At 38.2% G+C, this 26,994-nt stretch overlaps 1 protein-coding gene across 2 annotated transcripts; it reads right to left on the bottom strand.

The window, feature by feature from the left end:
- Positions 1–2,608: 2,608 nt before the first annotated feature.
- Positions 2,609–21,503, bottom strand: PNLIP (pancreatic lipase). 2 transcript variants are annotated; one of them, XM_059395931.1, is made up of 12 exons: positions 21,458–21,503; positions 20,128–20,297; positions 15,045–15,167; positions 12,907–13,041; positions 12,052–12,163; positions 10,692–10,811; positions 10,461–10,580; positions 9,816–9,934; positions 7,095–7,224; positions 4,616–4,724; positions 3,890–4,054; positions 2,609–2,672 (listed from the first exon to the last, which is right to left on the bottom strand). In XM_059395931.1, the coding sequence occupies exons 1-12, from the start codon at positions 21,501–21,503 to the stop codon at positions 2,609–2,611; spliced, it is 1,413 nt and encodes a 470-aa protein (XP_059251914.1). The 2 variants fall into 2 exon arrangements, with proteins under 2 accessions (XP_059251914.1, XP_059251915.1); XM_059395932.1 differs by having other exon boundaries at positions 20,143–20,297.
- Between the last annotated feature and the right edge of the window lie 5,491 nt (positions 21,504–26,994).

Below are 26,994 nucleotides of genomic sequence, written 5' to 3'. Positions count from 1 at the left end.
ATCTGTCTGTCAAATAAATAAATAAAATCTTTAAAAAAAAAAATCACTATCAAGTGATGTTGTTAAAAAAAAAAGAATATTTCCTAAAAATTTACTGAGATCAGAATTAGGTAAATGATCTGAGCAAACAATTCATTTAAAACAATTAGAAACTTGCAAACTGCTCCATTATGATGAAAATGGATATCCTTCCTCGCTAACAGAAGGGTTTTTCACAGGTGTATTTTGAAAGATTTAATTCTTTGAAAACCCTTTGTTCCACCTTGTTACTTGAGTAAATTTGTAGACAATCTTTTTATTCATTTCTTTCATTATTTGCTATTCATACTAATTATAATTAAAAACAGTGATTAAGCCTTCAACATGTATTAAATGCGCTCATCCCAAAAAACTTTGTATATACACTGAAGACACCAAAGTTGATGTGTGTAACCAGACCTTTACCCTCAGTTCAGCTCTGTACTCGTATATTTAACTTCTCAATTGACATGGCAATTGGATGTTTGATGAGCATCTCATATTTGACAGGACTAAATCTGATCTCTCTCCTCATATCTGTTCCTCCCAAGCCAGTCATTTCAGTCAATGGTATCTCCATCTAGTTGCTCTGGCCAAAGCTCCAGGAGCCCTCCCTTCCATTCAAATATTCATTCCTCTCCCATATACAGGGTCCATGTGTGTTGCAGATGCTGGCTTCCTACCTGGTCCAGTAGTGCACCCTGACTGGCGTAAGCCAATGGGCACATTCCATTTATCAGGCCACAGGCCAATCAGAGTGAGTCTCGGGGATTTTATTTGGGAAAATTGGGAGGGAGATATACCTTTGGTCTCCTACTGAATGTAAAAGAGAAGGTCTCCTATTAGTCCTAACTGTGGTAAATAGCCCTTCTTCAATTGGGAGAGGAGCCGGCCTTGGTCTAAAACCATTAGACACCATAGACAAGAGAGCATGGGAGCAGATAAAAAGTGGCTCTTGAAGAGGTCATGAAGTTGTTGGATCAATAAAACCTGAAGCTTTCCCATGTCTGGGCTTTCTAGTCATGTGAACCAGTATATTCCTTGTTGTTAAGCCAGTTTGAATTAGAGCTTTCAGTTCATGTGGAAGCATCCTGATTAATACAGATCAATGTTCTCAAAACACATCTTCATGTGTTGATCAACTTCATATACTTTGGTGAAACATGGAATGAAAAGCATTTCACATCTCTGTGGTTTTGCCTATGTTGTTCCCTTTCTGGAGCTGCCCTTCAGCCATGTTCTCTTGCTAAATCTCCACCCAACTTTCAAGACCTAGCACAGATTGGTGCTCAGTGATTGGACATGGCCTAATTTTAAATACTTGACTCTAGTGAAGTCATTCATTCTTTCCATTAGTGAGATGGTCATTGAGAAAATATTTATTTGGTCTCCTACTACCTGCCAAGCATTTGTCAGCCACAAACAAGACGTAAACACCTTAAGGAGAGACATGCAGACAAGTAAATAAGCAATTCTGATCCAGAGAAAGAAGTTCTGAGATGGAGAAAGTTCTGGGTGCAGCAGTAATGTGGTGGGGGGCCTCTCATCCAGTCTTAGGGGGTGTGGAAATGGAGGTGAAGAAAGACTTCCTGGAAGAAATGCTGTCTACACACAAATTTAAGAACCAGGAGGAGTTCAACAGGCAAGAAGACAAGAGAAAGAACATCTCGGGGAGTGGAAGAGTTTGTGCAAATGTCTAGCTACATTTGAGATCAGGGCCCTGTTGGGGGCAGTGCAAGCATATAGATTTCTAGAAGGAATGTAGTAGAGATGGTGCTAGAGTCCTCAGTTCAAAACTGGACAGGAGGACCTCACAAGGCTTACTGAGGGATATGGGCTCTTTCTTGGAGACCATTAGGAGGATCTTTGATTTGTGCTTTAGAAAGATTAAAAAGGCTATAGAGAGGAGAGGATTTTGAGGGGACTCTGCTGGGAGCAGGGAGACTGGTCAGGAAGCATTGGTTCTGCCCCATCCTTGCTCCTTATGTGTCATCTTTCCTGAGATGTCTGATTAGGAGCAGACACAGAATGTAAAGATGATGGGAAAGTGGCCAAGTTTGATACTTGCCACGTGTACACCCTGGGATGTGGGTCATCTTGGATCCAGAAGTCTGTTTTAACTTATCTGGATGACAACAATAATATTAGCAATGGGCATGATGTCAGTGCCAAGGAAACAATTTTCTCAATCTCAAATGCCCACATAATATGTAGCAAACTTCAACCATCATTTGTGGTTCTTCAGACCAACTCCAAATTTTGGATTTCTTTTAAAAGATGTCATTTATTTATTTGACAGCAAGATAGAGATCACAAGGGGGCAGAGCAGCAGGCAGAGGGAGAGGGAGAAACAGGCTCCCTGCTGAGCAAGGAACCCTATGCGGGCCTCGACCCCAGGACCTTAAGGATCATGACCTGAGCCGAAGGCAGGTGCTTAACCGACTGTGCCATCCAGGCGCCTCAAATCTGATTTTAATTGCATTATCCAAAAGAGCCATGCGAAAAAAGAACATGATAACGAAGAGATGTATTGCTTCACCAATAGATTTTATTAACAGTAAGATACACGATGGTCACATGTCAGTGACTCTTAACACGGGGTAAGAGTGAGCAGAATATCTTCCCTCACGGTTTCTTGACTACAGAAGTTGAACCTGCAGAGAGAAACAACAGAAAGTCAGCTTTTCCTGGTGGAGCACTGGTGTGTTGAGCGTAACACAGCCTCTCATCTCCCCAGTCTGAGCAAGATCCACTCCCTGTGCCTGAGACCAGACACTGGCCAAGGGAACACAGACCTCTTCTGTATAAAGGACTGCATTTTCCTTTCCAGTGTTCTTCCATAGCTGCGCAAGAGCCGAGAGGAAGTGTCATTGGACGTCCCCAAGAACAGGGAGCGTTCATTTGCCATATCCTAAAGCACCCACTAAACACTTGGCTATTGTCAATCAGTGCAACCTAGGAAGGGCAGGGTCAGTGGCATGATAAAAAATCAGCCCTAGGGAAATTTCTGAGGTCCTGGTGTTACCTTCACTAGGCATTCTTACTTAATTCAATAACCAAATTGAAATGACTAGCATTACTCACTAAGACTGAACAAAACTTAGTTTGCCTAGGAGCTCATTTTCTTCAATGACATACATAAGCATGTGCAAAGGGCCTGGTACATAAAAGGTACTCAGAAGACGCTCTCTTCTTTTTGTCTTCATTTCCCCCCCTGTGGTCTGATGGCCAGCAGACTCGCAGATAGAAAATTAAAGGTTAAACACTACTAGGGGTAAAGGACATGAGAAAGGAAGGGCACAGATGATCTGTATATGAATAAAGGTGAACTGAATTTGTTTTGTGGTCGTTAAGAACTTGCTGAAGTCATATTTCCTGCCTACGAATTATGGTACCGAGCTTTCATTTAATTATCTTTAATGGAGACAAGAAAATAGTACTCTCATCCCGTCACCACCATCAAGAGAGTAAACATATCCATTACCCCAAATTGCTCTTCTGTTCCTTTTTAATCTCTCCTTCTTGACCCTGCCCATTTCCCCTCCCCGCAGGCAGCCAGTGACCTGCTGTCAGACCTAGGACACAAGGCTCAGTTGCTCAATGAAATCCCTCTTTCCACTTCAGGGTCATGAAGCCAGATTCTCCGTTTAACACTTTACTTGCATCAAATGACACATTCGTATCTACAAATCCCTCAAAGTTCTTCCCCGAAAATTCTGCTCTCTTTCCTAAGGAAACAGAAGGTACTAGGAAGCAACGGTGACCATGGCTTAGGAGAACCATTGTCGGAGATTGAGCCTACAGCAGACTTCCAGTGGGAATAGTGTGGGTGACTCGGGACTGCAAATCTCTTGGGGTTTTTATTACTTACACTTTTCCATCGTTTCTTTCCACCATGATCTTGGACGCTCCCACTCTGGGTCGAGTTGGGTTGATCACCCTGTTGTACCAAACAAATTTAACCTTCTGCAAATCTCCAACGTCCACATCAGAGTCAAATTCATTGGAGTGAGTGCTGTCTGGCTCGAGAGTACCCCTTGGGAGTTGAGAAGTTAATGAAAACATACATGAACATACAAATATAGACATATATATTTCTAAAATGAGCTTACAATGTATCTCTAGTAAGGTGATTGACAGTACATTCGCTCTTCTAAGGTATTAAATGCAGACACATATGCCAACTCAGTGGTAGGTCATTTGCCAACAATAACTCATATTCCTTTAAAGTCATCCTTAGTTTAATAAAACTTCAAATGTGTTTTAGTCACAAACCTCCCACAACTTAATGAAAGATGACATCATCATGTCATCTTTTCCCGGTGGTTTTGTGGGCAGAAAAATTATTTACTGATTATAAATCAGATGCCATGCATCAAAGCAAACATCAGTGGTTTTCTCAGGAACTAGCAGAGAAAAAATTCAGAAACAGAATTCTGTAATGTACTAAGGTATAAGATAAAATGATCTCTTCCTTGGAATGACGTGTGGTGGTACTCTATTCCCATATATAATGAATAAATGCGTATGTTCATAACTGCATTATATGGGCAAAGAATTCCAACATTTAAGAAGTGTAGGATAATATTTTACTCACTTGAAAATTTCATACTGTTTAGAATTTCCTTTATTTCCAAACAAAGAAACTAGCACGTGTCCCGTAACCTTCTTCCCAGACAATGTCACAGCCACCTTATACCTCCATCCTGCACAGGGGGAAAATATTTGCAAACTGTCAGTTTGTAGAGAAAATATGCTAAAAACAGGCTTACTTGGATGCCCTTGCTGCTGAATTTTGGATAATTTATATATAGGATTGATTGTTCTTCCAATCAAATAATCTCCTTTACCAAAATGTTCCAAAGACAGGTGTGAAGCCAAGGCAGGAGCACAGAATCTTTCCAAAGTCCATAGATATCAAGTAGTATATGTAAGTCATAATATTTCTGTTTTCAGTTTCTTAACCTAACAATTTATTTTGAATATTATAAGAACTATATCTTGAAAGAAAGTAGGAAGGGGGCACCAGGGTGGCCCAGTCAGTTAAGCCTCCAGCTCTTGGTTCCAGTTCAGGCCATGATCTCACAGTCTTGAGATCAAGTCCTGTGTCTGTCTCTGAGCTCTGTGTGGAGTCTGCTTGGGGATTCTCTCTCTCTCTCTCTCTGTCCTTCTGCCTTTCCCCAGCTGGCAAACTCTCTCTCTCTCTAAAATAAAATAAATAAAATCCAAAAAGAGAAAAGATAAAAGAAAGCGGGAAGAGGGTAGAGTATGACATTTTCATCAGTTTACTACTTTTTAAAGATTTTATTTATTTATTTGAGAGAGAGAAATAGCACAAGTTGGGGGAGGAACAGGGGGACAAGCAGACTCCCCACTGAGCAGGGGGCTCGATGTGGGTGGGGCTTGATCACAGGACCCCGAGATCATGACCTGAGCCAAAGTCAAGTGCTTACCGGACTGAGCCACCCAGATACCGCTCAATTTACTATTTTCATAGGTCATCACATTTTAGAGTCCTATTTTTTTTTTTTTTTGGTCTACATGGTCTACATTTATTTTAAAAAATCTATTAATTCAGCTTTACCTTGCCATCAGAATGGTATTAAGTTATGGTAACCATTTTGTGGTACTAGTCCATAGTTAACTAGCAGCTTATGCCAGTTAGAGCTAGCCTGGGCCAGATTGAGGAGGGAATAAAACTTGGCTTATTTTTTGCAGTGCAGCCAACCCCATTGGTTCTAGTCTAAATAGTTTCTTCCTCTGCAACCCAGGAAGGAACATGTCCCACCATCCTTGTACTCGCTAATTCCTATCACCCATGGAGCTTCCCACCCTAAATATCTCTTAAATCTGTCAACTCCCTACCATTCCCACGATCTTTGGTATCTCTCTTCCGGATTACTTTTGTGCTTGTACAGAACCTCAGAATTTTGCTTCTGTGAAATCTCTGACTGAATTGGAAGAGTCTGGAGCAAAAGTAATCTCCTGAATTTGGCACCAGAATAAAACACGAAGAAATTCCTTTTCCTAACATTGTTTTTTTTTTTTTTCTTTGTTCTCCCAGATTTTTATTTTTATTTTTTAAATTTATTTATTTTCAGAAAAACAGTATTCATTATTTTTCCATCACACCCAGTGCTCCATGCAATCTGTGCCCTCTATAATACCCACCACCTGGTACCTCAACCTCCCACCCCCCCGCCACTTCAAACCCTTCAGATTGTTTTTCAGAGTCTATAGTCTCTCATGATTCACCTCCCCTTCCAATTTCCCCCAACTCCCTTCTCCTCTCTAACACTCCTTGTCCTCCATGATATTTGTTATGCTCCACAAATAAGTGAAACCATATGATAATTGACTCTCTCTGCTTGACTTATTTCACTCAGCATAATCTCTTCCAGTCCCGTCCATGTTGCTACAAAAGTTGGGTATTCATCCTTTCTGATGGAGGCATAATACTTCATAGTGTATATGGACCACATCTTTCTTATCCATTCGTCTGTTGAAGGGCATCTTGGTTCTTTCCATAGTTTGGCGACCGTGGCCATTGCTGCTATAAACATTGGGGGTACAGATGGCCCTTCTTTTCACTCTATCTGTATCCTTGGGGTATATACCGAGGAGTGCAATGGCAGGGTCATAGGGAAGTTCTATTTTTAATTTCTTGAGGAACCTCCACACTGTTCTTCAAAGAGGCTGCACCAACTTGCATTCCCACCAACAGTTTAAGAGGGTTCCCCTTTCTCCACATCCTCTCCAACACATGTTGTTTCCTGTTTTGTTAATTTTGGCCATTCTAACTGGTGTAAGGTACATACAAATGGCTATCAGACACATGAAAAAATGTTCGTCATCACAAGCCCTCAGGGAGATTCCTATCATTGTTCATTCGGGCTCCCAAATTCTGCTCTTTTACCCCAATGAGCCAGAGTTACATTGAACATAAGAGCTTTTGAAAAGTTTTCCATGTTGGAAAGGAGCACTTACCACTTTTGTACTGAAGAACAGTTCCACACATTTCACTGAACATGGTAAAATACATAGCATGTTGAATTTAAGGCACATATAATACTTACGAGCAAAACTAATGGCATCACCAGTGTTTAGATAAAATATCTGGTTCACTCCGTTTGTTTTTCCAGGAAATCTGTCAGCGTAATGACCCATCTGTGGGCAGCCTCCGCTTGGGCAGGGGAAGCACTTGTTCTAGGGGAAATTAACAAATGATGAATGAGGACACTCTTTCTTTTTAACAGCGTGTCATCTTTTTCCACCTGTTGTTGCAGTTCAAATATTTGAAAGCCAATTCTGTCGCGATGGCAAAAGACAACTTTCACAGTGTTTCAGCAAAGGTAGAAAATGCATTTCATTAGTTACAATGACAAATTTGATTGTTAAATAACACGATACTAACAAAAATACAAAAAAATCATACATAAAAGGGAATTTAAATATATACTTATACATATATTTTAATCTTTTCTCTTTTGCTTCTGTATGTTGCTCAAGACATTTGCCTACAGGTAGTTAGACTTTATTTTAGAAAGATTGCAAAAGAAAGAGCAAAGGGTGATCATCAGCTCCAATATGCAAAATAGTATCCATTAGGAGTCAGGTTTTTCTCACATTTTTCATTTCCCACTTTAGCATATTAAGGTCTGAAGGATTCGGACCTCAGAATTTTCCTAGTGTGAACAGAAAATGCCCCAGTTGGGGTGAGGTTGGGGTGTGGAGAATACATATATCACTTAGGAAAAATGTTCTCTTTCTGGGCCAAGAATTATGAGAAGAAGAGAGGAAGAGGGAGAAACAGAGTGGGGAGGGCAAACATCACAATTTCTTCTGTGGAAAGGTAATCCTACTCCACAGTAGAGGCAAGGGGCAGACTCTTGGATCAATGAACCAGATGGGGACTGGGCCAAGTCTCAGGGTCTGCGTCTAACAAAAGTTAAGGAGAGACTGAGCCCATCAGGAGGAAATGGCCAGAGTTCTATGGGGAAGATGGCCAAGCCAGAAGAGTTGATGTTCCTAAACATTATCTGCATACACCAGCAGCACATCCATCAATAATGCAGACCCCCAGGTCCTCCCCTCTGCCCTACACACATACTGGCCACCAGCACCATAACCACTGTGCCCAATACCAGCTTGGAGAGAAGATGATGAAAGGGTCCAAAGGCTGAGAAATATGCAAAACTGAGAACTTTTCCTTATAAAAGTGTCTGAGCATCACCTAAAAAGACTGTTTATATTACTGAACTCAGACTAAATTTTAACTGAATAAAACCTAAAGCTTCTTTGTTAATTTTCCCCATTATCTAAAGATTGGGGAACACGATAAAAATAAAGTTAAACCAAAGGAAGGGGATGGTGATCTTCTTTGTGCACAGCTGTACTATGTATCCTCCCAACACACATAGCCAACAGTTGCTGAATGCCAATTATTAGAGTTCAGATTCTGAACTAAGGAACGAACTAAAACATATCTCATTAAATCCTCCCACAAAACCAATGGAGTCTACCATTATTATTTACATTTAGAAATGGAAAAAACTGCCTTAGAGAGAGGTTAAATATTTTGTCCAAATTATTCAGCCAATTAATGGTGAAACCAGCTTTCAGGTCCTTTCTCTTTTTTTTTTTTTTTTTAAAGATTTTATTTATTTATTTGACACAGAGAGAACACAAGTAGGCAGAGAGGCAGGCAGAGAGAGAGAGGAGGAAGCAGGCTCCCTGCTGAGCAGAGAGCCCGATGCGGGACTCGATCCCAGGACCCTGAGATCATGACCTGAGCCGAAGGCAGCGGCTTAACACTGAGCCACCCAGGCGCCCCAGGTCCTTTCTCTTTGACACTAAGTTATACATCTTGATAATTATGACTTCACCTGATGTGTTATTTAAAATTGTCTTTATTAAATATACATAGGTTGTATATTTTTATAGTGAAAAATTATAGTGAAAGGAAGAACAATAAAAATTAACAGGCAACAGATACATAATTTTCAAGATTACATGTAAGGATCCTAATCCAGATACCTAGCGAATACCAAACAAGATGAAAACTCAAAAGCAAGCAAGCAAACAAACAAAAACTTGACAATTATGAGATTGCACAGAAATATCCACAAGCACATAATGATATAGTTTTATAGGGTCAGCATCTAAGACAAGTTTTCCGTATTTATCAGCATCCTGTAGCCATAGCTCAGATGTCCATAGACTTTTTTTTAGTAATAATTATTTCTAAAACAAGTTTGAATTTTTGCCTGATACACACTGAAGGGATAGAGAACAATGTAGATATGGAACATCTCAGTACACAAGCCCATTTTTCTAAAGTTCTCCAATGTCTCATCACTATTATGATAAATACATATGTCAACTATATTTCTTTAAAAAATAAAAATATATAGAGGCACCTGGGTGGCTCAGTGGGTTAGACCTCTGCCTTTGGCTCAGGTCATGATCTCAGGGTCCTGAGATCAAGTCCCACATGGGGCTCTCTGCTCAGCAGGAAGCCTGCTTTCCCCCTCTCTCTGCCTCTCTACCTACTTGTGATATCTCTCTCTGTCAAATAAACAAAAAAATAAATAAACAATATATATATATATATAATTAAAAGTATAATGTGGCAATCATATAGTGGCATTCATTGAATGCATGTCACATCACATACGGTGAACTACACTTGTCATGAGAGGCGATGGTCACAAAATTCTTCAGTCTGACGCTCTCCCAACTGAGCTATTCCGGCCGCCCACACAAAATTCTTTAGGTACAAGGCAGCTTCTACTTACTGCAGTGAAAACGCTGTAAGAGGCACAAGGGAATCCAGCAAAGCCATCAGGGTTGAGGATGCTATCAGAGTAATATTTATAGCTTCTTAAGTGATTACAGGCCACAAAGTCACGAGTTCCTTTGAAATCAGACAGTATACATTAATAACAGATTTTATTTTTCCAAGGTAATGTCACAATTAGAACATGGTGGTTGAATAGAATTTTCTAATTCGTGGGAGCTCATGGTGGTCATGGAACAGAGTCATCCATGAAGTATATTTATGATTTGTGATGCAATTAGAAATTAAATGTCATTTAAGATTTTAATAGAAATGCCATAGCTAAATGAAATAGAAAAATAACTTCAGAACGAAGAAATTCGTCATTTGAAAAAGGAAGAAATTCGTCCATATAGATAGAAGGACAACTTACTAAAGCATTCCCTGAATTAGGAAATTCTGAATTGGAAAGTTGACTACAAATACATTGTCTTTCTACAGTCTCCTCCTGCCCACTTTCCCCAGAGAAAAGCCTATATTTTGGATTAAAAGTCCTTTGTTGTAGAAAATATGAGACCTGTACCAAAATATTGAGCAAGTTTAGTAAAAAGTGAAACACAAATTTTGCCCTATGAAAATCTCTTCATGCACATAATGGTTTTACCTTCCCAGATCCCATCTATGTCAACAATCTGAGAGAGAATGTTTTTCTGACATCCGGGCATGTCTTTTCCTCCATTTGGAAAGAAATCTAGGTGGCCTGCAGTTTGACTCATTCCAAAACCTAAGGAATATTAAAATATGAGAAAGTTGATGTTGATGTATAGACTCAAACACTTTAGAACACTCTACTATACGGACTCGGAAACACTGGCAGATGACTTGAAGGACTCACCCATGTTGGGGATTATAGGGGCACCATCTGTGTGAATTACATCCACAAACTGGGCATCACTGGGGTCTAGTCGGACTAGTTCAGGCGTGCCCTCAAAGCAAGGTTCAGCTGGGTCCAACCCTAAGGTAAATAGAATGTGTCGTGTTAATATCAGTGTACCCCACATTGAGCTTTCTTCATTAATTACCCACTCAAGTGCAAGCATTGGCGGGAGCCATGACTTAGGCCTGGAATGGGATAAGCTAGTTCTTCCTGATCTTATCATTTTCCTACACTTTCTGTGTCTAATTTTCTATTTGCATGATAGTGAATTTTCTTCAAACCATGGGATTTGGTTCTACTTATGGATGCTTAATCCCTGGGACAATCCCAGCTACTAACAGCAGTTACAAGGAAAGAGACAGGTTCTGGGAGACTCCTAAAAGCTGGTCAGGATAAAGGAGTCCCTATTCTACTGCAAAATCCTGTGAGGGCAAGACTTTGGTATTCATGGTCACCAAGACCACAGCTTTACAGAGGGCCTGGCTGAGCAGGCTCTTGTAAACATTTACGGATTATGAGAAAGAATGTTGTCTCCAGCAAACTAATGATAGACATCTAGATGCCCCCATCAATCCAAATGTGACCAATTTATCCAAAATCAAAAAGAGTCAGAAGGTCAGAGACAGAGTGGGATGATGGAAGAGGAAAGTGGGTGCTCCCTAAAGTGGTCCCCTTACAGATCCAGGACAGCAAAATCTTTCCTATAAGGTTGCAAAGTTGTTTTAGGGCCTGGGTATATACCATGTGATCCCACTGCCAAATGCAACCAGTCTGAGATTTGTGAGATACTATTTTTTATCTAATGAGAGCATGCAGAATTGGTTAGCCCATCCTGATCACCTGTCCCCTGCCACTCTTGGTTTGTGTTCAATGAGGTCTGGGATAATTATCAATTGCTACTGAAGCAGAATGTAAGTAATGATGCATTTTTGAGCTTCTTGGGTTTAATTATCTTTATTATTTATTCTATTATTTATTATTTATTATTTAATTATCTTTATTATTTATTCTATTTATGAAACTTGTCCTTTGTGAATGCCTGACAATAGAAAAATAGACCTCCCGATGTTCTTAATTAAAATTTTAGTCATATTATATATATGTGTGTGTGTGTGTGTGTGTGTGTGTGTGTGTGTGTATATATATAAAATATGGCTCTGTAAGCCAAAGATCAATATCAACAAAAAATCACAAGGCCTCAGAACAGACTGATTGCTGATCATGTGGCCCAATTCAGAAAACGCCAAATTTCCATCCGTTTGGACCTCCTATAGGCTACACTGAGTCCAACTTTTCAGTATTTACTGTTTTGACCAACCTGTGATTCGTCCAACAGTCCCGTTGGTCCTTCTTCCTGCCTCTCCAGCTGCGTGCGAGCCGAGGCTGTGGCCAATGATGTGGACATTGGAAGGTGAGTACCCAAACGCTGACTGTTGGAAAGAAAATTTCTTCAGAATACTTCCTAATACTGCAAACTTCAAGATGGCCACAGAAGGGGATCCTTGCAAAACATGAAAACATGCCCACCCCTTCAAAGCAACTGCTTTTTGTGACTTTTTGTTTAGTTGTCATGGTCTAATGTTTAAGCTGGTGGAATCTGGGCTCTCTTTTGTTGTTTTACTATGTAGAGGAACCCTTGCTGGGTATGAGGAATTGTTACCCAGAAGTGGTAAAGCAAATATATGGGTTAGCAAATAATAAAACAATTACTTAAGGAGATTCCTGTTTAACATTTTTTTAAGGTTTTACTTACCAAAGCAGATTAGTTTGGTGTCATTGTGCTCTGTTAAAAAAATTAAAAACAGAACCAAAACCAAGGTAGTTTCATCTTGAAGTTAACATTATCACACCTACTTGGTTTAATAAACGGTAAAATGAAAGGAATACTGATGGAATTCAGTAGCAGCAACCTACCCAATTGCTTGAGTAACATCACTTAAAAAAAAAACAACTAGTTTTTAATTTTTTTTAATTTTAAGAGGAATATTGATAAAACCTAAATCTAGATTGATTGATTGATTTTGCATTTTTCTTTCCAACCACAGGGAAAGTCAAATCTCAGTAGAGGAATGTCTTTAGTAATTACCATGCCTACAGCAATTTTTAAAAAAATTTTTACAGAGAATCTGGAGAGCAATGTGCATGGACTTTTATACAACCTAGAGGGAGTTACCTGAAGAACTTCAACAAAATAAGCCACTTCTGCCCCCACAATCCGGATGTTCTGGGACGCCTGCGTGTAACCAGTGCGAGAGCCACTTTTCCAGTCTATACAGATGCAGTTCACACTTTCCACTTTGAACAGGTTCTGATGGAACAGACACAATAAATAGATAAAGAATTCAGGATATTTATGAATCAATAATTAACACATTTGAGAATGAGGGTAAATTTCCTCTATGACTTGTACATCATCAAGCTTATTTTTAACCCACAACAATGAACAAAACTACGGATATGAAATTCCTTTTGAAGTTTAACATTGGCTCCAAATTTAAGGTCTGGCCATAGCAGGAACTGGATTCTGGGGCTATCTACTGTAACAGATGCATAGACATTTGTTGCAGGGAGAAATGTATAAAATGGGGGACAGTGGATTGTCTCATCAGAGCATCATAAATGTCATAAGCCTACATTGTCCTTACTAGAATACATCCCAGGACATTGTCCCTTACTAGAAGGCATCGCAGGAATGTTTTGTTCACTGCTGTATCCTCAGTGCCTCAAATAGTTCCTGGCACATAGTAGGTGTTCAATAAATATTTACTGGATGAATGAATAAATGAAAGGCTATGTTAGGGCTCCCTTAAATAAATATACTGAACATAAATGGGTAAGCTTTTCCATGATGGAAAGAATAATCAAAGTTTTTGGATGAAAATATTTTATTTTATATTACTGATGAATTACTTCACATAAAAGCATAACCCACTAGATATATACTGGAAGCTTTGTTGATGCAGGTCAATGATAGTTTCATGAATATTAGATCTGGGAGGAATTTTGTTTGTTTGGGTATGTGTATGGCTATACATATCCCCACCTTTTCCCCAAGACTTTCAGGAGGATGAAGCAATCTTATAAATCACCTCCAATTCTTTTATTTTATAGATAGAAATCTCCAAAGAGGGAAAATGATTTGCTAATGTCATGGTTGGCTAAGGATAGAGTCAGAACTAGCGTCTAGGACCTTTGACCTTCTAGGGTAATCCATTTTTGGGGTTTTTTTTTTTTTTTTTTTTGGTTTGTTTGTTTGTTTGTTTTTACCATAAAGCAACCATGTAGTTGCTTGGCAGAGGGCCTGCGAAGATTGTGTACACATATCTAAGAAATTTTAGATACACTTATCTAAAAAAATTTACATTCCCTTTGAGCTAAGAATCCCTTTGTCTTTTTCCTTCATTGTATAAAAATTGATTTCTACCCTCCCCTTAACAATCATCAGCTTAAATTATTTTAGAAGACAAATTAGGGTTTTGCTGATTATTTTTAAACTTGTGAAGTGAAGCCCGTTTATGTTGTCGGTCTTCAGGATCGGTGGATAATCTCTAGAGTTGATTCAATCCAGCCTTTGGCTCAAGTCATAGACAGGTCTGAAATTAAAAGTGTTTAGGAGGACCGTTGTGTCTTGTTTTTTGGACCTTGGAAGAAATGACTGCACCTGTGCTCCATGCTGGCCACTAATGCTTGTTGAATAGATGAATCAAGAATAATGTTCCTCAAGCACTGGCAGTTGCTAGGAAAAATATGTTCTATTTGATTTTCTATCTTTTAGTTCTTCATTATCATGGGGCACACGGCCAAAGGCAAATTAAAGAAAATTGGATCACTATGGTTGAAACAACAGAAGCCGAAAATGAAAACCTACACAGTTTTCCCAGTTATTGCTACCATCGGAGATCAAAGAGTAGCAAGTGAAAATCAAAGGAAAACAATTAGTTTGGGCAAAATAAGTTATCTTAGTTCTTCATATAGAAATGAAAACCTACTGAAAAAATTAAAGTTATTGAAAACACAACTAATATTGCATCAGTAGGGCAGCATCTGTTGCTAAAGTTTTGAAATACCTCTGTATTAGTTATTAAATAACCACTACCTAGAGCCACCAACTGCTTGCCAACCTTGCTGCCCTGACTGTCCCTGGTACCCTCTACACCCTACCACCCCTTGTACCTCCCCTTGAACCCTCAGGAGAGTCAGATGAATGCCAAAGTGGTTGGTATTTGTCCTGATTGGTTGCAACCTGTGCCTTCCCCATTGTTAATCATCATTCTGGGAACAACCTTCCCTTAATTGATTATCATGTCTCACCTTGCATAGATTGGACAACCAGTTTTCTTCTCCCTTGTCTATGAATCCATGAATAATAAAGCGGGTTTTTCTATCTGTTTTGAAGTTGGAGTTTGTGATAGTTGATGGATCTGCAGCAAGTTCCTATTTAGGGAAGAAAAGTATTTAATGTTCAGTTTCTTTTATGTCCAATAGAACCCTTCGTACATGGAGGAAGACAGCAGGTAGGAGAACACCATCAAGACTTGAGATCCTTGTGAATAAGGATTCTCCTATTTCAGGCAGGCTATTTGCAAGCACCAAGTTCCAGACATCATAACATTTTTGCAGTTGTTCTACTCAGAATAAATGTCTGCTATAATATTGATGTAGAGGTTTTGTTTCCAGACAACAGAAGGCTTCGTGTGTGTGTATGTGTGTGTAAAATTTTATACACACATACACACACATATATAATGCTGGGAGATTATATATAATATTGGGAGAGTTTATATATATGTATACATATATTATATATAATACAGTTTATTATAGAGTGTTTATTACATGGTGACATGTGACAGAGTGTTTATTACATGGTGACATAGAGGTTTATTACATGGTGACAGAGTGTTTATTACATGGTGACATAGAGGTAGGATAAAAATGATATCAAGTTCCAGTCAAGACATAGGGTGGTTGAATGGATTAAAAAAAACAAGACCTATCCATAGGTTGTCTACTGGATCATTTTAGATCATTTCAGATCTAAAGACACATGCAGAATAAAAATGAGGGGATGAAAAAAGGTATTCTAAGTAAATGGAAACAAAAAGAAAGCTGGAGTAGCAATACTTGTATCAGACAAAACAGACTTTAAAACAAAGGCTATAATAAGAAACAAATAAGGAATTTATGTAAAGATAAAGGGATTTATCCAATAAGAAAATACAACACTTGTAAAAATTTCTGCACTCAACATAGAAACACTTAATTATATAAAGCAAATATTAATGGACGCAAAGGGAGAAATTGATAGTAATACAATAATAGCAGGGGGATTTAACACTGTGTTTACATCAATGTATAGATCTCCCAACAGAAAATCAATAAAGAAAAAGTGATTTTAAATGACACCTTAGAACAGATGGACTAACATATATTCACAGAACATTCTATCTCCAAACAACAGAATACACATTCTTCTCAAGTACGTGCGGACATTCTCCAGAATAAGTCAAATGCTGGGCCACAAAACAAGCTTCAATAGATTTAAGAAGATTGAAATCATACCAAACATATTTTATGACAACACTGGTATGAAACTAGAAATCAACTATAAGAAGAAAACTGGAAAAAAATACAAACAGGTGGAGACTAAACTACATGCTATTAAACAACCAACGGGTCAAGGAAGAAATTGAAGATCTAGTTAAATCAATATCTTGAGATAAATAAAAATGTAAATGCAATGTTCAAAAATCTATGGGACACAGCAAAAGCCATTCTAAGAGGGGAGTTTATAGTTATACAGGCCCACATCAAGAAATAAGAAAAGGCTCAAATAAATAATCTAACCTCATACCTAAAGGAACTAAAAAAAGAAGAACAAATAAAACCCAAAATTAATAGAAGGAAGGAAATAATAAATATCAGAGTGGAAATAAATGCAATAGAGACTTAAAAAACTATAGAAAAGATCAATAAAACTTAAGAACTATTTCTCTGAATTGTAAACAAAATTGATGAACCTTTAGCCAGACTCATTAAGGAAAAAAGCAGAGAGGGCCAATAAATAAAATGAGAAGTGAAAAAGAAGTTACAGCTTATACTACAGAAATACAAAGGATTATAGGAGACTACTACTAACTGTGATATGACAACAAGTTGGACAACCTAGAAAAAAATGGACAAAGTCCTAGAAATAGATGATCTTTCAAGACTAAATCAGAAAGAAATATAAAATCTGAACAGACCAATTACTAGTAAGGAGATCGAATCAGTAATTATACTCTCAGCAAACAAAAGTCCAGGACTAGACAGAGTCACAGGTGAATTATACCAAACATTTAAAGAAATCTTAAAACCTATCTTTCTTAAGCAATTCCAAAATACTGAAGAGGAAAGAATGTTTCTAAACTCATTCTACAGGGTTAGCATTAATCTAATACCAAAACCAAACACTATAAAACAAACAAACAAACTCAGACCAATATTCCTGATAAACATAGATGTAAACATCTTCAACAAAATAGCAGCAAAATAAATTCAAAAATACATTAAAAGAATCATTTATCATGATCAGGTGGGATTTATTTCAGTGATGCAAGGATGGCTCAATATCTACATATCAACCAGCAATGGATACAGAAGAAGCATTTGACAAAATTCAACATTCATTTATGATAAAACCTCAATAAATTGGGCATAGAGGATATATAACCCAACTAATAAAAGACATATACGACAAACCCACAGTTAACAGCATACTCAATAGTGAAAGCTGAAGGCTTTTCTTTTTCTAAAATCAGGAAGAAAATAAGGATGCCCACTCTTGCCACTTTTATTCAGCATAGTGTTGTAAATCCTGGCCTCAGCAGCTGGTCAAGAAAAAGAAATAAAATCATCCAAACTGGAAAAGAAGAAGTAAAGCTGTCAGGATTTGCAGATGACAGGATACTATATATTGAAAACCCTAAAGCCTCCACCAAGAAACTATTAGAACTAAAAAATGAATTCAATAAGTCGCAGGATACAAAATCAATATACAGAAATTTGTAGCATTTCTATACATAATAATGAGCTATCAGAAAGAGACATTAAGAGTACAATCTTTCATAATTGCATCAAAAAGAATAAAATACCTAGGAATAAATTTAACCAAAGAAGTGAAAGACCTATCTTCTGGAAACTATGACACTGATGAAAGAAGGTGAAGGCAACACAAATAAATGAAAAGATTACCTTGCTCACTGACTAGAAGAATTAATATTAAAATGTTCATGCTACCCAAAGCAGTTCAATGCCACACAAATTCAAAGCAATCCCTATAAAAACATCAATGACACTTTTCATAGAACTAGAACAATAATCCTAAAATTTATATGGAACCACCAAATACCCTGAGTAGCCAAAACAATCTTGAAAAAGAAAAACAAAACTCTCAATTTTAAACAATACTACAAAGCTACAGTAATCAAAACAATAAAGCACAGGCACAAATACAGAAACATAGATCAAGGGAACAAAATAGCCCAGAAATAAGCCTGCACTTATATGGTTAACTAGTGTACAACAAGGGAGGCAAGAATATACAGTGGGAAAAAGATAGGATCTTCAATAAATGGTGTTGGACAGACATAAACAAAAGAATGAAACTGGAACCCACTCTTGCACCATATAAAAAAATAAACTCAAAACATAAGACCTGAAACCATAGAATTCCTAGAAGAAAACATAGGCTGTAATTTCTTTGACATTGGCCTTAGCAATATTTTTTGCTTAGCAATATTTTTAGACAAGAACAACAAAAGAAAAGGTCAACAAATGGGACTACATAAAACGAAAAAGCCTTTGTACAGCAAAAGAAACCATCGACAAAAATGAAAGACAATCTACTGAATGGCAGAAGATATTTGCCAATGGTATATTTATTAAGGGGTTAACACCCAAGTTATATAAAGAACACATACAACTCAATATCAGAAAAAAAAATAGTCGGATAAAATAATGGGTGGAGAATCTAGATAGATGTTTTTCCAAAAAAGATATACAGATGCCAAAAGGCACATGAAAAGACACTCAACATCACTCATCACCAGGGAAATACAAATCAAAACCATAGTAAGCTATCACATCACACCTGTCATAATGGCTATTATTAAAAAGACAAGAATTAACAAGTGTTGGTGAGCATGTGGAAAAGGGGAACCCTCATGCACTGTTGGTGGGAATGTAAATTGGTGCAGTTACCAATAATAAATGGAATGGATGTTCCTCAAAAAATTAAAAATAGAACTACCATATGATCCAGCAATTCCACTTCTAGGTTTTTATCTGGAAAAAAATGAAAACACTAATTTGAATAGAAATTTGCATCCCTATGTTCACTGCAGTATTATTTACAATAACCAAGATAAGCAGGCAACCTAAATGTTCACTGATAGATGAATGAATAAAGAAGATATATAATATATATTATTACATATAACATATAATATTACATATATCTATATAAAGATACATAGCAATATTACTCAACCATAAGAAGAATGAAATCTTGCCATTCATGACAACGTGGATGGACTTAGAGAGTATTATGCTAAATGAAATAAGTTAGATAGGACAAGTACCATATGGTTTTACTTATATATGAATCTAAAAAACCAAAACAAATGAATAAGCAAAACAAAACAAGACTCATAGATACAGAGAGTAAATTGAAATGGTAGCCAGCAGGGGTGGAGGTGGGGGGGATGGATGAACTAGGTAAAGGGGATTAAGAGGTACAACCTTCCAGTTGTAAAATAAATAAGACAAGAGGATGTAATGTACAGCATGGAGAATATAGCCAAAAATACTGTAACAACTTTGTATGGTGACATGATAACTAGACTTATTATGATGATCATTTCATAATGGTTTTATATAACGAATCACTACGTTGTACACCTAAAACTAATGCCATATTGCATATCAATCATTCTTTAATAGAAAATAAATTTGGGGCGCCTGGGTGGCTTAGTGGGTTAAAGCCTCTGCCTTCGGCTCAGGTCATGATCTCAGGGTCCTGGGATGGAGCCCCGCATCGGGCTCTCTGCTCAGTGGGGAGTCTGCTTCCTCCTCTCTCTCTGCCTGCCTCTCTGCCTACTTGTGATCTGCCAAATAAATAAATAAAATCTTAAAGAAAAAGAAAATAAAGTGAATCTAAATTAAAACAAAGAGAATAATTAAGTTAATCCATTAATCAAGTTAATGGACCTTTTATACAGTTACGTAAAATAATACTTAACCTCACTGCCCCAAAAGTCTACAAAGATGCAAATTCCACTAATTTGTTTCTTTGGAAAACATAAAAATTTAGTATTCTTATTACATAAAATGGATAGGACGTAGTTCTGAAAACAGTGAGTTCTCTTACTTGAAAGTTATTCGGGTTCTCATTAGTATACAGGAGGAAGCGAGTATTGACATCTTTTGGAGCCCAAGGCAGTATTTTGAGGGGTCTTTCCACAATTCCTGCCCATGGGGCGTCATCACTAAAGCAGCCAAGTCTTGGGAAGCAGACTTCTTTTCCTGTAATCACCCAAAAGCATTTCAAGGATGTTAGTTTAATCAGAATTCTCTTTTTTTAATGGTCTCTCTGCCAAAATATGAGTTAAATTACATTTTGTGGGCTCTTTGTTTCCTCTGCATTCCCAGACATCTTCCTATCAATGTACTCACAAAATAACTTCAGCATCCCAGCTAAAGATAGGCTTCTGTCCCTCATTTCTACAATGTACAACTACCCGACCCTCCTCGTGTCTCTGTCCAGTCCCGTGCTGGGACCCAGTTTTGCTTCTCAATGCGATGTCTTCCTTGGGCCACCAGTGCCCAAGAAAAGAGCAACCTTGTGTCTCCAATCCTTTATAGAGAGGGGTGAGGTTTTCAGTTATTTACAGCCATCTTCTGGTGTTGTGCTTTGGGTAGAAAGCTTAAGTCTCATGCAAATGCCAAAACTTTATATCTCTACCTCGCTGAGAATTTAGGTCTCTGACCTATGTTTGAGGAGCATTCTGGATTCCCATGATGAAGAAGCAGTTCATGAAAAATCAAACAGAAAGTCTATGGTTTGACACAACTGTGCTTGGATGTTAACTCATAAAAGAACAACACAAAGGAAGGGATATCTAGGAGGATAAAGTCTCAATTAATAGTAGGCGTAGGAGCAGTAGCTGTTGTGGGGGTGACATTCTCAAAATGTCACTACATGCCAGGGGCCAGGTAAGACAATTTACAGGACTTATGTAAGTCTCACAATTATCCTGTGTTAGTGTTATACGCCCATTTCACAGATGAGGATAGTGAAGCACAGAGAAGGTAAGAATTTTGCTCAGGTTAATACACCTGTGGCCAGTAGAAACGGCTCAACTTCCACCCTTGATTCCAAGCCAGGGTTGCTAGATTAGCAAATGAAAATAAAAGTCACATGAGAGTTTCAGATACACAATGAATACATTTTAGTATAACTTTGTGTCACATATTCATTGATTATCTGAAATATTTATCTGAAGTTCAAATTTAGCTATCTTAGGTTTTATCTAGCAACCGTACTCAAGAGCTTGTACTCTTAATCATGTATCTTTTTTGTTCTACTCCTTATGCCATAGTGGCTTGAGTTCAGGCATCACAAATTTTCTGGAAGGTGTGAAGCAGGAAATCACTTACAGCACTAAATAAATATCTTTTCTTACCTACTACTGCTCCCAGCAGCAGTGATAGTGTCCAGATTAGCAGCATCTAAATAAAGTAAAAAATATGATTGAGTGTGGCTAAATAAGTTTTTAAAACATTAGCATAATTCAAGTTCAGTTAGAGCTCTGGAGGAAAATTGGTAAATTCTAGTAAATGAGGTTTGGGAAGCACGTTCCTGACTCACCGTGGCAGTTCCGTCAGGTTCCACACACAACCAGATAGCGCCTTGCGGGTTCTTTTATAAGCAAACCTTATCTGTTTGAGAAGTTCCATGGAAAAGTGGCATGAAAACGGAGGACGTTCCAAGTGTACATTTATAATTTTAATCATAAATAAACCAAGATTGATAGAGTAGGTCAAGTTTCCTTGTGGGAAGTTGGGAAAAGGGTTCATACAGACTGTTCTCTTCCAATGAGCTTACATAATGCTCAGAATCACCATAATTTCATTGTAGTGATAATTTCATTCTAGTCTGCGCTCCCCCCACCACCTTTTTTTTAATTTTACATTTACAATTCTCTGTGCTGCTGTATGGATGTGTGTGAAACTAAATTGTTTTCACAGATTTGATAACAACCGTCTTGAAAACAAATACTAAAAGCTTACCAGCTTCAGCAGTTTTCGCATAACCTTGCCTTACCCTCAAAAGCATGAAATTAGAAGCCATTCTTCAAGAGGGCTCATTCCTTTTAGGAAAGTTGTTGTTATTTTAGTTTGATAGCCTACAGAACTAGCTTATTTCTCAATAATAACATGGAGAAAAGAATAAATGAACTGACAAAAGGAGTTGGGGGTCCTTCCAAGAGCAAAGAGGTGGAAATGGTGACCTCACCATCAAATAAGATTAAGAATAGGAGAGAAAAATAAAATTCAACTTGGAAAAAAATGGTCTGGGGAAAATACTCTGAACTCTGATTTCAGAGTATTTGATAGAGGAGAACTGAAATGTTTTCAGTTGGTGATAGATTGCTTAAAATAAATTTTTAAACTATTGTAATGGGATACCATAATTTTAAGAGATTGGAGACATTCAGCTTGATACTGTCATAGATGTAAGTTGAATCCTATGAAATTGCCATATTTTCAGGTCAAAAATGGTCAAGGAATAATTCATTTCCCTGACAAAGTTTATAGGTACAGGAAAAAAGCCAATGAAATTATTTGTGTATAAGGAGAAAGTTCAAGAAAGTTGGGCAAGGCAGAAGGACAGAAAAATCAGAACAGAAGACACCAGGAAGGGATTCCATGGATGGGAGTCAAGCCAATCCCCATGGAGTCCTTCTTGTCTTAGCATTTTTTATCTCTTCCTTAGGGACTCTTGTCTAACCCTGATTAAGCTGGTTTCCCTCTCTCCTCGGAATATACCTCTCTTTTGAACACCCATCATGATCAGTTGTGGGCCAAAAACTTTGAGAAGAATGGAATTCTCTGGGCCTTGTTGTCCCTCAGCGTGGAGCCCACCTGATACATCGCAGGCCCTTATACTTGATCTTAGCCGAAAGGCCGAGAGGCGATCATAGCAGGCCCTTAACACATGTCTGTGGGATGAGTGAACAAGTGAGGAAACGGATACAAAAAGCAATTTAGTTTGCATAATTTCTCCAAAACAATTATCTACACAGTCTCTTAGTAAATTATAATTTTCTTCTTTTTTCAAGATTTTATTTATTTATTTGACAGACCCAGAGAGAGAGAGTGCACAAGCAGGGGGAGTGGCAGACAGAGGGAGAGGGAGAAGCAAGACTCCCTGCTGAGCAGGAGCCCGACATGGGGCTCGATCCCAGGACCTCAGGATCCCAACCTAAGCCAAAGGCAGACACTCAATGACTGAACCACCCATGCACCCCTATAATTTTCTGAACCTCTTTTAACTCAGAACAAGCAAGTAAACAAATGAAAAAAAAAAAAAAAAGAGAGAGAGAGAGAGTGTGTGAGCCAAATTCTGGATTTCACTCTGAAGTAAACTACATTCTTGGTGAATTACCAAACTCACACCAAATTTTCAGGTGGGAAATTTTAGACAGTACAAAACATAATCCATAATTTGGGTCATCTTTATTCAATATAGGCTATAGATTTAGGAATAGCAGTCACCAAATTCTGAAAGTGAGACTAGATAGAGTTCATAGGGGAATTATTTTTAAAAACTGAAATAGATTGAAATTTTAGAATGTTTGGGGAAGATTTAATTTCCCAAACTGTTATACAAGTTAAGAAGGGAACTGTATATAATCAGTGGCCTTTCATGCCAGCTCTTCCCTTAAATTCAATCTGGCTCAACTCTTGAACTGGGTTGTAAAATTTTATAAGCCATATTGCTTCCTTGAAATCACAGTGATCTAGAAACGTCTGGAGTATGTGGCAGAGATTGCTGGCCTCTTCCTACAGAGGACAGCATTAGGCTCTATTACCCTATCTCCTTTGCAGGAAGATGGGGCACAGAATCAACTTCTGGACAATGAGACGCGAGTGCACAGATATGCCCCAGTTTCAGTCCTGTTCACATAAACCCACACAGGATCCTCTATGCGCTTTTACCTTCCATGGCTTGAAGTACACAAAGACAGTGAACTTGAAGGCCAAGTGTGAAAGCTGGTGAGCCACAGGATGGAAGGAGTTTGGTTTTCCTGCTTAGAGGAAAGCCACCCATGAACCACAAACATCCATTTTAAAATCTACATGAGCAAAAAATAAGTTCCCATTGTTTTAAGCCACTGATATTTCAGTTATAACAACTAGCATTAACTTAACCAATAGAGATTATTTTGTTGTACAATGATTTCTCCTACTTTAAAGAACGTTCAGGTAGAAAACATTGAATCCTTGGCTGTACCTTTTACCAAGAGATTTGGAAGGTATACATGCATAATAGTAATACTTTGACAGATTATTTTTTCTCATTTTTTATTTAAAAAACCCCTTTCCTGCTAGTCCTTAATTTATAAAAAGTAATTGCTAACTTCTTCACTCTGTTTTTGTAGAGTATTAATTCTAATGGACATTTTTCAATTTAGTCTTTGAAGGTGACCATTGTTTTGCAAGCAACCCGAAGCCACATAATATCCCAAGGTTTTGTGAAAATTCATCCAATGTTGCCTGGGCTCTGAGATACAACTTAAGTGTAGTTGGAGTTACAGCGTGCTGAATACATTGGAAATTCTTAAGTCCTGCAGGGTGGGTGGGTTGGAACTACTTCCCAAGCTCTGCTTTCCATCGGCCTTTGTTATTCCTTGTGTCTCAGGGTTGTGGGCTATGAGGTGGTCCCGGTAAAGGATGGTAGAGATTTGGCATTCCTTCCCCAGGTATCCCATGCCACTGAAAGTGCACTCTCAGAAAGATAATCTCATGTCTCCTGAACTCAACAGCACATTACCTGACATTGACTCAACGTTGACCCTAAAACCTTGGACATTTAAAAATAAAAATGTAAAAATTTAAGTTTCTAATCCAGGAGCAATGTTTGCTGGGGAAGTAAATATTGACATACGCTTTGGTTCTGAGTCTGAAAACCTTGTGATAGCCAACTCAACGGAGGGAAAGAAAAGCTCTGGGACATCTGTGTGGCCAGATAGTCCGCCTGTTAGCCGAACGGGGTCTCATTTACTTAACCTTCAGAGAGCCTGTCCTATCCTTCCTTATCCAGTTCAGCCTACTGCCAGGGCCGTCAATGGGAGAGAGAACTGCTCCCCTGAGGAGGCCAGACTGCTCTGAACAGAAGAATGTCACACCATCCAGAGCAAGCGTCTTGCTAAGTGCGAAGACCCAAGGGAGTGAAGTTATAGTCAACCCCCCATTTTGCATGACAGTGGTTTACTTTGTGGCATAGAATAGCAAGCAAAACTACAGTTTTATGGCATTAGTTATTTAGTTTTGCATACTTTTAAAGTTTTTTCCTGTAATATCCCACAGAACCTGTGGACGCTTTAGCTCTTTTTCTTATGAAAAGTAGTGAGGGACGCCTGGGTGGCTCAGTTGGTTGGGCAGCTGCCTTCGGCTCAGGTCATGATCCCGAGGTCCTGGGATTGAGTCCCACATCGGGCTCCTTGCTCGGCAGGGAGCCTGCTTCTCCCTCTGCCTCTGCCTGCCTCTTTGTCTGCCTGTGCTCGCTTGCTCTCTCTCCCTCTGTCTCTTACAAATAAATAAATAAAATCTTAAAAAAAAAAAAAAGTAGTGAGACTCGAGAGAGTTTAAGCAAAGGGTCACACGGTTGGTAATGAGCAGATCTAAGTCTGGAGGGACAGATTCTTTCTACCAGCTTCAGATTACTTGTTTGTGTGAAGCCACAGAAGGCCAAATTCTCTCAGGCTGTGTTAGTCTAGAGTTAATCCAAAAAAATGTTCAGGAATGGATACAGCAGGAGGTGTTAATATGTGTGTGTGTGTGTGTGTGTGTGTGTGTGTGTGTGTGTGTGTATGGTGTGTAAGACTGGTTATCTGCATTCCAAAACAAAGTCACTCGCATATATTTTGGAAAACTTATTTTATTTGTACTTTGCATCCATACTCCTAATGCAGCAAGTGGCGACTTTATCAAATAGAGATACAACTTCTGTAACATTGTGTATGATAATCAGTTCTTTCATGGGTCATCACAGCAGTCTTCTCATTGTTTTCTTTGCCCTCAGACTGTCCCATCTTCTGTCTCTCTTCTACACCCTGCTTGATAGTCAAGTTTCAAACGCAGACTGGCCATGCTATTGTCCTTCTTAAAACCCCACTCCCCTTCCCCTGCTCTGTGCTTTCAGGTCAGTGCTGTCCTGTAGGAATATATTGTAAGCTACATTAAAAAAAAAGAAAGAAAGAAAGAAAGAAATATATTTTAATAATTTATTTAACTAAAATCCCCCAAATATTATCATTTCAACATGTGGCAGTAGCCACACTTCAAGTGATCAGTGGTCACATGTGGCTAGTACCTATCATATTGGATAACACAATTCTGGATCATATTTACTCTTAACCTCACAAAATAAGACTTTAAAGATCTGGTTAGTTTCTCTGAGGTTTATAACCTTATTGCAAACACATTTAGCCCATTTTCCAGCTACTCTAAACTCCTTTCACAATATAAAATCTTAAGAACTTTGAATGGAATCCAATTATAGGGTACTTAGAATAGCATGATTTTCCAGATGTCATCGAACAGGAAGAGAACAAATAGAAATGCAAAATTCTGCAGACCCAGAGATCAGAGCTTAGATCCTGGGAGCTGTGATGAAAGGGGGGAAGGAGAGCAAGCAAAAGAAAAAAAATTGTACCCCAAAATCCCCCCAAACAAAAAACCCTTTTTATTCTAGACCTAAGGTGTTTTGGCAATGAAACTAACTATTGGAACTGATGTGAGGATCCTTACAGAGAGGGAGGCAAAACCAGAGACGAATACACATGTGTATTTCATAACCAACCTTGTAAGACAAGTAACAAAGTCCATTTCAAAAATTGTAAGCGGAGGGACTTCTACATTCTAGCTATGGTGGAGCAACTGGCACCAGAGCTGCCTTTTTTATCATAAATAATTGAAAGACTAGACAAAACTT

Source organism: Mustela nigripes, chromosome 4 (assembly GCF_022355385.1).
Source record: "Mustela nigripes isolate SB6536 chromosome 4, MUSNIG.SB6536, whole genome shotgun sequence".
NCBI lineage: Eukaryota > Metazoa > Chordata > Mammalia > Carnivora > Mustelidae > Mustela > Mustela nigripes.
The sequence above is the reverse complement of the archived record's forward strand: the minus strand, read 5'-3'. Positions and strand labels throughout refer to the sequence as shown.